The 13,702-nt window shown below is 29.9% G+C and overlaps 2 protein-coding genes across 2 annotated transcripts in view; one reads left to right on the plus strand and one right to left on the minus strand.

The window, feature by feature from the left end:
• Window positions 1–2,545, minus strand: part of LOC106687174 (uncharacterized) — a 94,551-nt gene extending 92,006 nt beyond the window's left edge. The window contains exon 1 of the mRNA XM_024362935.2: window positions 2,491–2,545. Within this exon, the coding sequence (XP_024218703.1) occupies window positions 2,491–2,526 (36 nt within the window). The 5' untranslated portion in view covers window positions 2,527–2,545. The remainder of the gene's footprint in view (window positions 1–2,490) is intronic.
• Window positions 2,546–6,232: 3,687 nt separating this feature from the next.
• Window positions 6,233–13,702, plus strand: part of LOC106687170 (uncharacterized) — a 15,015-nt gene continuing 7,545 nt past the window's right edge. Inside the window, exons 1-4 of the mRNA XM_067053704.1 lie at window positions 6,233–6,238; window positions 9,307–9,379; window positions 9,613–10,076; window positions 10,649–11,082. Coding sequence (XP_066909805.1) covers window positions 6,233–6,238; window positions 9,307–9,379; window positions 9,613–10,076; window positions 10,649–11,082 — 977 coding nt within the window. The remainder of the gene's footprint in view (window positions 6,239–9,306; window positions 9,380–9,612; window positions 10,077–10,648; window positions 11,083–13,702) is intronic.

The raw sequence follows: 13,702 nt of genomic DNA on the forward strand, positions 1-13,702 counted from the left end.
AGTTTTATTATTGTTGTAGGTTTTAAAGTGCATGAATATGGGACAGTGGTCCCGAAACGTTGTACAATGTTATGAATAATTAATAAATATTTTATATATATATGAAGAAGATAGTTGACCATATGAAGTAGATAGTAGGAAGATATTCCGGGTGGCGGTAAATAAAGGTACTAAAATAGTAGGAGAAAAGTATTTATTGTTTAGGTTAAAAATACACAGTTTTCTTCTACAATTTGGGACCTTTATTGACTGCCACCAGGACTATTTTCCTACTATATATGTTTATATATTTGTGTATGTGATTCTTTAAGAAACGTTGCTAATAATTAGCTTATATGGTCATGAATGTAATCCTATACAATCGTTGAATACATAATAATGCCAATTTAAAATATCTTGCAATTGTTATTGTTTATTATAAAGGTTTTCGTAATATTTGAATAGAAATATTCATATCAATTTTAGGTATATCGGATGGATTTGTGGAACAACTTGTGGAGCAGTCCCACATGCTTGTTTTGCTTACATCAATACAATATAAGATATAGTAATTATTGACTTATTTATATAGAATTTTATCTAAAGTTATCAGTAATATTAATTGATAAATCTGCTTGATGTTTAAGATGAGTCGATTTCGGCACGACAGCTTGTAATAGAAAAAAATTAAAATTTAAATATATCAATTCTAAGTTATATGATAGAAACATTGAAAACACATTAAGTAATTAGTAAACGTAAAGCAATAATTTACAAAATTTCTCTCTAATTAAAGTTGTTCAAGCAAAATATTTATTATGTCTATAATGAGAGCTACAATAAATTATATCGGAGCCGCTTATTTGACATCGCTGGTATTTATTAAATTCACTGGAGGATTAAGGATTCACTGGAGTAAAATTGATTCCAACACATCTTAAATGTTGACCGTGCATAATGGAAGCACTCTAGTGAAGGCAATTTGCGGCCCAATTTGAGAAACCATTTGTTATAATAGGCTCCTCGTTTTAGACTCTTTTTTGCAATTTTCTTTTAAGTAGAAAATTATTATAAAGATTATTTTCTCTCTTTTACAACTTTTTTAATCCATGGTAGTATACCTTTTTTAATTTTTCTCTTTTTTTTTTTTTCAATTCTCACTATAATTTCCCGTATTTTTTGTTTTATCAGATCGAGACTTTGCAAACGGGTGGGTTTGTTTATTTCATTTTTTATAACATAATGATGTTTGATTGTTTAATATTAGTATGAAATATAAAAAAAAATAAATAATTTTTTCATGCTAATATCTGTTTTAACAACTCTAAATTAGCACTCTATAAATATTTAAAAATATAGCAAGAACTATCAATTGAGTGAGACTGAAGGGATAATTATGTTAAAGCTGTTTTTCTGTCATCTGGTAAAAATAAATATTTAACCAAACTTACTAATTATTTATTACATTATTATTTAAAATTATTTATGTTAAGCTGTAGATCAGAATACCTGCTTATACAGAAGAAGGTGGTAAATGGACAGTTTCTATCTCTATCCCATTGTTTCTGATTTTTTTCTTTTACATAATTGAAGAGAAAATAGATAGAAACTAAATTGGGCCAAAAAAAAGTTTGTACCAATCCAGCAAAAATCCATATTTAGACCTAGTTTAAAATTTAAAAATAGATTCTGGTTAGTTTTGTTAAGAGTATTGTATTTCAAGTACATCTATTAACATTACTTGGAGAAAGTAGATCTATGTTCTCAATCTAATGTTTTGAAAAAAATAATTAGTATATTTTTATATTTTTTTCAATATAATATGTTTACTCATTCCATAACTACTGAATAGGACTATGTTCCAAATGGTTTATAAGAGAATATTTACTTAAATTAATTTAATATGCTTTTTATCTATGAACAATGGCATTGCATCTCCATGTATCTAATACTATAATTAAGTATTTTATTCCATATATGTACACACATATATACATATTTATTCAGTGTGCTACCGAAACAAAGAGGAAACAAATCCATAATTTATTATTAGGATATAATATGCTAAAAATATTAAGCTAAATTCATAACGTTATAAGTATAACCATTGCGAATATGTTGGTATAACAGCGAAACATAACTTGGTGCTAGTAGTACCTAGTAAAACGTTCTGTGGTTGTAAATTGAAATAATCAACACTATTCTCCATCAGAACAATACAGATATAATTCAAAGACAATTTTGTCTCCGACTGAATATACAACTAATTTTTTTAAAATTAAGAAGTCTATATTTTAACTTAGTAAAAACAGTTACGAAGTATCTATAATTTGATGTAAACTGTTGAATACATTATTAACTCGTAACGATACTTTAAACGAATTATTTATATTTCACTGATAGTTGAAATATTCTTTTAATTTCTCCCTTATATTATACATTAGTTTTTCTTTTAATTTTTAGAGAACTTTGACGTTGTAAAATCAGCATTTCAAAATAAATGATAGTTACCAAATAAGACGAACGTAGTGTCCTCCTGAGCTCCATTACGTATGCAGAAAACTCCTACGTAATGTTGGGAAGAAACATATGGATTGCACTAGTTCGTGCGTTGAAGTCTTTTGAGTCCAAAAGATTCACTAACTTGTTGCGACCAACAGTTAGAACACAGTTGAATCACTAGAAGTGGCTAAAATGAAGACGGATAATTAGTTGACATAAATAATATTGTTTTGTAACCAGCTAAATAAATATTATAATTATAAATTAAAACCTTTTATTAACCTTCTTATAGCAACGAAACTTATTTATTAAAAACCAACTTATAACCATAACGATAACCACAATTTCATAATATTTATTCTGGATTATCTCTATCGAATGTATAGTGAGTCAATCCATTAAAATTTTTTTGAGATTAATGACTTCCATTTTGAATGAAATATTTATTAATTATTCATAACATTGTACAACGTTTCGGGACCACTGCACGTTCGGGCTGTGCTAAGGAGAAGTGAAGATCCACAAATGGTTTACATGATTTCCCATATGAAATAATGAGGTGAATATTATTGTATAAACTAAAATAAATAAGGATGAAGATGGTATGATAGTTTTATTATTGTTGTAGGTTTTAAAGTGCATGAATATGGGACAGTGGTCCCGAAACGTTGTACAATGTTATGAATAATTAATAAATATTTTATTCAAAATGGAAGGCTTTAACCTCAAAAAATTTTAAATGAATAATATCTATGGTTTTTATTTTTTTTTTAAGAAATCAATTAAAAAAATTGTATCTTTTTTAAAATTTATTATAACCAACGTTAAAATAAAATATGTTCAATGCTATAACATATACAAAAATTATAAAAGGTTATTTTAAATCTATATCAAAATTATTGGGGAATGCAGATAATCGAAAAACGGTACAAAGAAATAAAAAACAATTCTAAACCGACTAAAAAAACAAAAAAAAAACAACAAAAAATAATGCTACGAAAGATAAACTTTAATAAGAAATTTGGATTTTATAATGAAGTTCGATTCGAGAATATATAAATATAAATTCAAATCTAATAAAAAGTAAATTTAAAAATGTAAAAAGATGATTTCTTAGGAGTTGGAAGGTTCTCACCTGGAGCAGTGTGCAGGCTAGTTTGGACACAGGAACTGAGGAGTAATCAATGAAATCATAGTACCAGTTAGTATAAGGGTGGGGGTATCGGTTTTTAACTTAATCATCAAATAAAAGAAAATATTATAAAGAAATGAAGACTTTATGGAAATAAAATATTTAATAAATCCATTTATACACGTAAATTAGGTAACTACAGACTAAGTGAATGAAACTAATTTATAATGAAGTAAATAAAATGAGACTTAAAAAAATGATTATTGATGTCATAACAGTGTAAAAAAATCATAAAATTAGGAATAATAAGTAAATAATAATAACAATAAATAATACTAATATTTTTTTGTTTGTTTTGTTTTTTTGGCATCTAGTCATATCGCTGACTAATCCTTAGCCAAAAAAATAATAAATAAAAATAATTATTAATATAAAAACTTATTGAATATCGATTGAATACAAAATACATAATGAGTTTGCGTCGCCTACATGACTAATTAAACTATCAACAGTCGAGTGAGGTGTCTTTAGTTTGTATCTAGATTATGAATATTTAAATAAGTAGTGTTATTATTGTTTCAGTCATATCACACTGTATGTTACCTTTTTTTTTATATGAAATTAGTCTGCGAACAAAATCATCCAGTTTTTCACAGTATTATTTATATTGAATTTCCATAAATAAATAGAAAAATTATCAAAATTCAAATAAAGAAAATGCATACAATAATTAAAACTAACAGAGGTAAATTAAAACTTTGATTTAAATATAAGATTTTGCAGCTAGATAAATGTTGTATGATATTGATAATAAGTAATAAGATGTATTCAGTCTGAAGCCGTTATTAAAATATTAAAAATACATACATTGAATAGTACAATGTTGATAACTATTTGTAATTTGTAAATAAATTTGAAATAATAATGAAAAAAAATAATAAGTATTTGAAATCGTGCAATTTAATAAGGCAAGAAAATGAAATAATTTGTTAAAATAACACAGTTACAATATAAAAGAGTAGAATACAATGAAAAAAAAAATCATCGAAATAGTGATGGTTATATCAGTGAAATAATAAATAGTGAAAAATTCGATTTCGTATTTAAGTAATCCTCAATTGATGCTTTTAAGCTCAAAAACATACACATGTTCATTCAGAAACATTATTTGGAATTTTTAGAGGGCTCTCCTATTTTACACAGGTCAACAAAAAAAAAAAAATTTAGTTTGTGTTTGAATTCTAATCATTAAATTTTGATTCTATACATTGCATGGTAACCTATTCTTGCAGTTGTTAAGTTAGCTTTTGTATTAATGAAAACGACAGTCGGGGTTTATGCGAAATTAGGGCATTATTAGAATTGTTATTATCTTTTATTTTGTACATGTGGTAAGAAATATTTACTCAACGAGAACAATTGTATAAAAACGATAATACTTTTATTTTAATTAAGCCCAAGAACAATTGAAATCCGTCTAATTTATATAAAATTCATCCTAAATGATTATTTCCTTAGAATGAAAATTTTTAAGGATAAATATAAGAAGATTGTCAGGATAGCGGTAAAAAAAATGAACAAATAGTTTATAACTATTTTAATGTCCGACGTTTCGCCCCAGTTTGTAGGGCTAGGGAACAGCCAATCTTTCGCTTTGAACAGCCCTGATGAAGCCCTACAAAGTGGGGCGAAACGTCGGTCATTAAAATAATTATAAACTCTTTGTTCTTTTTTTTACCGCTACCCTGACCATCTTCTTATATTTTTAATGATATTTCGTGAAGGATACGACGATTTTTGACTTTTTGAGGAAAATAGCTAAACCATATAATGTAGTTATCATACTGAGCTCAATTTGGTTATAAATTGCAGCATATTTCATTTACAAAAAAAAAACAATCAAATCTATAAGATCTTTAGTTTAGGCGTTATTTAACAAACATTGAGAAAATGGCATATATATTTCTCAAAATCCAAAATAACGTTCTAGTTCCAACAAAAGTAATTTTTTTCTTTAATTTGTTATTAGTAAAAGATAAAAAATTGACAATTTGAACTACACAAGGTTATCCACAAAAAAGATAGGGTACATTTTAAACTAAAACTAATAACTAAGCAGCAATACAGAGGTTGTGCAAGGAAAAGAATTTTAAAAAATCTGTTATCTGAGCTCAATATTGTTTGCTAAGTCCAAAGGATGCTAACTCTAGACATATCTGGCAAAATTTTCACGAAAAATATTTTTAGCTTTGTTAAAGTAGACTCAATCGCAGCTCTCTAACTAACTTATACAAAAATATGAATTAAATGTATCTTTAATAAGCCGTTGTACCGTCTTCTGGTCTTCGATTGACCTCAGATGCCACCCCTGATAGTTGGTTACATAGAGACCTTCGGAGAAACTTCTCGTGAGATATGAGCGTTGCCGATGGAGCACGTAAGCTATTGACTAGGAAACGTAGCAACAAAAACTCTGGATGTGACATATCCAAGAGAGGAACGTTGCGAGCCGGAACTGGGTTCCTCTGAGCTTTCTTCTACCGCCCCCGCCACCCGCGGCCTAACGGTTATAAAGGCGGGAGGTTTTCGCGCCCCTCTGCAGTCTGAGATGACCCCACGATGAGGGTAAGTCAACCCCCTAGTTCCTAAGAGTAGTATTGGTGAAGTGCCGTAGTTCAGTCATGGAATGGAGATTATGGTGCTGTGCAAATTGTGACAATTTTATTTATTAGTTATTGAATTGTGTTCAGTTTCATCGAAACGAAGGAACAAGTCATTTTTATTTATGTTTTGTTTCAATACTTCAAGTTTTATTAATTTTTTTACAACAATACTATTGTTCATGTACTTAATTACTTCAAAAGTAATATTTTTTTCTAAAATAATTCGATATACAATAAAAAAAATGAACTATTCGCAATCCATCTTATTAGCACAATCTAATAAAAAGGACAATAAATATATATTTTTTTCTATATGAACAATAGAAAAACCTAACATCAGTTTTTTAATTCATAAAAAAAAAGTATAAGAAAAAACTCGGAGTTTTAAGAGTATTTTTGCCAATTTAAAATTAGTCAAATAGAAAATTAAATAGTTTATCAACCTGAAAAATTTCAAATATCAGTCAAGACCGGCTTTAATTCATAAAAATTATCAACTTATACCCGTTGGTTTTAGAATTATCTAACCTCAGGTTATGTTTAGTTCAAGAATAAAAAAAATTGGCCTACTAACACTTAATTGAAGCCTACAATTCTTTCATTTTTATAATTCTAGAACAGTTAAATCATGGAGTATGTTAACTGAGATTTAATCCAAGACAAATTAACCTTCGAATCTGTAATTGAGTGTACATAAAATGCGTAAAGTAAACAAATAAACTTTGATCTCCTGTACTTGCAAGCGTGAAAATATTTTTGAAAAACAATATACAAAAAGTTTATTTGTTTCCACTCTCTCTCTCTCTCTCTCTCTCTCTCTCTCTCTCTCTCTCTCTCTCTCTCTCTCCCTCCCTCTCTCTCCCTCCCTCTCTCTCCTCCCCCTCTTCCCTCCAAATATACAATTTTTTTTTTTAATTTCGTAATATTTAAGTCTGGATGTAGGTTAGGTTAGATTAAATTTAATTCGTAAGAATAAATCATGAATTCATTTCTAAACCCCCAAAGGGCCTTGGGTTTAGTCCTTTTTAAGAAAGTACTATTTCTAGATCAACAATTTGGTCAGGATCACACTCAACCCAAACGCTTTTCAGCAATTAGGAGTAACCACTTTATAAAGGCTGGATGTGCTACAGAAGGGTCACCCTATCCCAGTCTCGACCCTGGCTTATAATATAGTGTATTATAAATATAGTGCCTTAATCACTAAGCTATCCTACATATATTTGATCATAATACATTTAATCATTATCCATTGAGTTGTAAAGGGAAGTTAAAGAGTGACTGGTTGTTTTTCTGAGCCTATGTCCCACTTTATGATCCGTCAAGGATTGGCGATGTTATGTTAGCTCTTGTCACGTCACTGCGGAACGGCTGTTTGCTCTGACACGGTCCATTACTTGCCAACTCTACTCTATAATGCTGTCATAACAAACCAACTCTCTGCTTCTTTCAACCAAAGTAATTAGTGTTCTTTATCTCTAATTAGCATTATTAACGGACACATTAAATGAAGCTTACTTAAAATAAAATGGGTGAGCATCTTTATTATTGCTTACATAGTTATTCTTGTGATTATATACTAGACATGCCTAAACTCTGACACCTCTTTTTATTTTTTAATGGGCCGCTTCTGTTCTTGGAATCTCTCACTCCTTTCTTTTCACTCTAAATGCAATTTTAAATAGCTTTTATCGTGGTAAATCGTTAGATTATTTGTTATTTGCCGGTAAAAAGACGAAAAACTGTTTGGGATATGGTATATCCCTAATAATTTCCCCGATTAAATCGAGTTGAAATGGATAATAAAATTCAAATATCTACACAAAACCAGACAAAATCTAGAACAATTCTGCCATGCTGGAGCAAGAAGAAAAATTCGTTAGGGAAGCTGAGAGTATTAGAAAGGATTCGAGATTTTTAAGATTCTGAAGAAAGAAAGGATATTTTAGCAGAAAAAAGAGTTCTAGGAATATCAGAGGTGCTGCAAAACATGATGTGATTTAAGTCAAGACCATGACTGACTGGCAAAACGCGTCGAAGGAAAGTCGTTCTTTTTCATTTTTTTCAATTTGGTTTTGAACTAGCAGAACCCACGGTGGAAGACCGATCCCAATGCCAGAACGTTCCAAGATATGTTTTTTGAAGTGATATCCACATTTTTGGAGAAAGATTAAAAAAAAAAATTGTAAAAATGAATGTTAATGTTTAAGAATCAAATATGTAAAAGCAAAACATAACAAGAAAAACTTCTGTACTACAGAAAAAAAGAAGATATGGGGCTTTACATTTCCCCATATAGTATTCTGCAATAACCATCCCACACATAAATATTACATAATAAGTACATAAGTACAAGTGATATACAATAATATTTCCATGATTTTTTTTTTTATAGTCCCTAGTTTTGAAAAATTTTAGTTCTTTAAATATTTTTTTATATTGGAAAAACATTGTAAGAGTTTTATAAAACGTTATAAAGACATAAGTTCTTTGTTCATTTACCCCATTCTTGTTTTAAATAAACGGCGTTTGACACATTCCACAGAGGCTTTGGCGCTGCTGAAAATGACAGTGCTATTCTAGGGTTATAATTTGCCTTCTGAAGTGATAGAATTTATATTTTTATAAATTATTTAAGATATCATACATAATATATACTACTCAAAAGCTATTTCTTGTGAAAAATTGGTGTGGTATAAAATAAATAATAAATATCCCGTAGAAATCTTTTATTCTGCATTTATGCATGAATTTATTGATTCTTGCTTTCATTTTTTTTTAAATATTTTTTTGTCAATCAGTGCAGACTAATCGTAGTATAATATGTTAAATGGTTTATTGAAGGATTTTTACAATTTATCGTAAAAAATATATAAATTATCATAATACACGCATAAACGTTTCATTAACTTGCTTGATATTCAACATAACAATAATAAATTTATTTTATTAAAGTTTCTTTGTTCCGAAAATAGCTATATTATACCAATTCTGTTTACAGCATATGCTATGTTATTAATTTTATTTCAGATAAGCAGCCAACTATGCCTAACAATATCCTGGCTGGGTGTTCTCGTCAGCGCAGAGTCCAGCTTCCCCCAAAGTATGTACTATTATTGTTAATACATAATAATAATTATAAAACCAATGAGTTTTTATGTTCTTATTTAACTATGGTATATTTTCAGTAAAAATAAACAATGAGCCATAAATTAATTGAATGTAGTGTTACTTTCAATAATGGAATATTGTAAAAACTTTTAGTTTTAACTAAAGCTGGAATCATTTGGAACATTATAGATTTTTGGAAGTTTAAAGATATGTTTTTTGTTTTAGGCTCAGAGAATTCGGAGCACAAAAACATACGAGGGCAAGAGAGTGTTGGAGATGATAAAACAGCGGAAAGCAGACAAAGGTTCTCTTTTGAAACAGATGCCTTTGAACGACTAGTTCCCCCAGACTTCCAACTGGAGCTGTCTAAACTCAAGATTCCAGTCGCAGAAGATCTCCCTCGGAGGATAGAGATTTCTAGAGAAGAATCACGTGAAGAAAATGAACACGGAACTGATCTAGAAAATGAAAGTGAACAAGACGGTGAGGAGGACAGTCCCGAAAGTGACCCAGATGATAATGAAGATGAGGACAGGAATGATCAGGACACGAATGAAGAGGAAGATGATGAGCAGGAAAGTGAACGGTCTAACGAAGAAGGTGACGAGGAAGAAGATAGAAGAGAAGAAGAACCTACTGATTACGAAGACTACGATTCACCCAAAAATACCATTTCATATCACTATGACGTAAGTGTTATGGCACATATAATGTGATTTTAATATAAACATAACAGTTCGATATCCCCACCCATTCAGAATAAAACTATTCTACTTTGATAAATATTATAGGTTTTGCTTTTTCTAATGGTATAATAGTGTGTAGCTCTAATACGTATTGAAGATTTGAATTGAACCCCATTGACATTTTTATTCGTATAAAGAAATATTTATACGAAGAAAAATGTCAAGTTTTTTTTTTATTTCTGTTTTTGATGACTTTCAAAAGAAATTTTATTAATTATGTATTCCTATCTCAACAAATTTCAGTGGTCATAAGAAAGTCATATTTATATTACACATATCAAATCCTATTTTATTATGTTTTATGTTCCGATGTTATTGCTACTTGCAGTTTTATAAGATCATTTCAATTGTTATCTTAAATATTATTTCATTCATAAAAGGAAATTCTCTTGTGTTGCTTTCAAACAATATAAATAAGAACATCATAAATACTAAAGAATATACAGAATTTCAATATAACTTTTTGACTTGTAAGTAGCAAACTAATACCATATGCCTTTTTTTTTTTGCTATAGGAGAGTGGTGAGGCACCTGAGAAAAAGCCGAAGAAGAAGCGGCCACACGTGGACTACGAGGTGACCGAGACGATACCCCACGACACGAAGACGGTCCGGCCGATGCAGAAGGTGTACCCCCTGCCTCCGCCTTGTCCTGGGGCACCACCCCCGACCTACCCCACAACGGAAGCCCCGACCACAAAACTTCCTCCACCTCCTCCACCCCCGACATTTCCACCTGCACCTACCTTCCCACCCTTTCCAAAAATATTTCCAGACTCTCCGCATTCACTTTTATCTCGTGACGACTTCCTCGACTCCTATTTCCCGACATCATTCATGTCCTCGTCATCTTCTTTCCCAAAAGCGACGTTCCGGATGCCAGCTCCTGCTCGGAAACATCCTCTGAAACGTTACACACCCGGAGGAAAGGAATCTCAAAAGATTCACAAGTAAGTAAATTATTTTAAGATATATCCTTATTAAATAAGGAGACAATATAATTATAAGAAAATATTCTTTTATTTAAATTGAAAATTTATTAATTCCTGTCTTTTTAAAAGCCTCTTTATGCCTATATCAACAAATAATTTAAATGAATTCTTTGACAGTCAGTCGAAAGACAGTAAAACCAAAGGTTTAACTGGTGTATTACACAGAGTTTTCGAAATAGGTCATTCAAAATTTGAAGTAGAGTGGAGGTTTTGAGTATTTATTTCACATCTATATATGTAATTAACAATACAACTTGGATACCTGGTCTTTTTTTTTTTTGTATTTTGTATTTGAGGTATAAGTATAGATTGTACCATAGACTGGAGCTAGTTTTTAATAACACTAATAGCTTTAGAAAAGTCTGTAGGATGACCTCAATAAACAATGTAACCGCCGTCTAAGGTTCTATAGAATATGTCTTAAATAAATAAATATATATTTTGTAATATATGCTATTATTGAAGCAAAGCAGCGATATCATATAAAGCCAATCAAGCTTTCTTTTTATTATGAATTGAAAGAGACATTGAACAAAAATCTTATTTTTCGGTATCTCAGCAAGTAAGCATCAGTCTGATTGATATTGTTCGAGTCCTTCACTGTCCTAGATAATTTTGTATGTTTAAGTATATCTATGCCATTTTTGCGATTCATATTTATTGGTTATCACATTTACCCTTCGTTGTAAACCCATGACCTCTTGCCCCACAGTACCTTTTAATAATACCCCAATTATTCCTATCGAACAGATCCGTTACTTAGGACTACATCTGGACAAAAGACTGATATAGAATCCTCATACAAGACTGAAAAGACTGCTCGTAGATTCTGACTATTATATTATTTACTAGAAAAACGGTCTAAATTGCCAATCCATTACAAAATACTGATATCCTGATAATTACAAATCCAATCCTTACAGTTCAAAATCCTTCGTAAAATCCTTGATGCTCCTTAATTTGTCACGAATTAAATCATCCTTCAGGACCTCAATGTCTCATATGTTGCCGATTTGACCAGAACCAGATACCAATCCTTCCATGATAAACTTCCCAAGCACCCAAGTCCACTTGTTTCTAATCTGGCTTCTCCTCCATTACCTAATAATCCTCCTAGGCGTCTGAAAAGAAGATGGCCTCGAGATCTTCTCCTCTAGAGATATTATTGGAGTTCTGTCAATGGGTAGATTCTCTACATGTTTGTATCATGTCACAATGTCACCTACAACAAATTTACTTATATATATATATTTTTATACAGTTGTAAATAACAATAAATAAATTATAATATAAAATATTTATTGCTTGGTGAACATAATGAATTCCATTGGACGGCTATCTTTTAATTCCCAGTACGTCTAATGTTTGCATTATTCCTTCGATTCCCATAGAAATGTAGTAAAAACTCATTAAATCATGAGTTCGTCTTGTATTTAATACAATATATTTCCTTATCGCTCAATGAGTGATCAGTGAATTACGAAAAAAAATCGTGGTTCTGCATTTATTACTTTTATTAATAAATCACGAGATGTATTTATTATATGTGTCATGACGAATCTGAATTGAATCTAACTCTTTCTACTACTGAACACCACTCTTCGCTCTTAGCCATTCCTAACTCTAATAAAGAGGGTTTTTGGGTTCGCAATTGTGACTGAAAAACTGACTGCTCACCAGTGGAGACTATTATTTCCATCTCGATACCCCTATATAAAAACCGAATATTACTTTTTTTCTTCGTTGTATATTTATCTAATTAAAAAAAACATTTTCAAGCGATATCTTACAGATTAAACTAAGAATTCTTTTTTTAGATAAATATAGAATGTTATCGACAAGCTACAGTTTTAGCAAATTTCTTCAGCCTTTAAATTCGCAATAATAAATCAAAATTATTTATTATAGTTAAGAAAGTTAATAGTTCACCCATAGAGAAATCTAAAGACAATAAGACATAGTTGAAGACGATTAGAGATAGCTCAGTTATGTGAAAGTAGAGACAGTGTAATCATTGAGGCATTACAGCAGCTAAATGCAGTTATCTAGTTTGTTTTTTTAAAGAGAAAGAATCAAAAGAAAGACCACGTAGGTCCTGTTGCGGTATTATAAGGAATTATATTGTTATAAACGAATAATATATCTGAACCATAATTTTTTCTTTTTAAGTAGACAAAACATATCTTTGTGCCAACGTATTAGTTAAAGCTTAGTTACTGTTTCGTTACTTGTTAGTGTGCTAAAAATTAATATCACATCGTTTAACAAATGTTAACTACCGAACGTAGTTTTCTTTTCGAAGGAATTAATACTAACATTAAATTAAAGTGGAGGTAGTTATATATAAATCTGCCAAAAATATATTTATTATAAATGTGTGTACTATTTTATTATACGTACTTCTTACATTCTAAACCTTCGATAAAAACCTTAAAGTTAACTTTAATGCTAAATGTATTACAAGCTAATAATTTTAATTTTCCAAAAAAATTAACAATTATAGAAATAAAAACAACCCTTGTTGTTAAGCCACCTCAAATCGACATAGTCTCCTTGTTGGAAAGCTTAACTAAAAAAA

Source organism: Halyomorpha halys, unplaced genomic scaffold (assembly GCF_000696795.3).
Source record: "Halyomorpha halys isolate HHAL.00 unplaced genomic scaffold, Hhal_1.1 Scaffold921.1, whole genome shotgun sequence".
Lineage (NCBI taxonomy): Eukaryota > Metazoa > Arthropoda > Insecta > Hemiptera > Pentatomidae > Halyomorpha > Halyomorpha halys.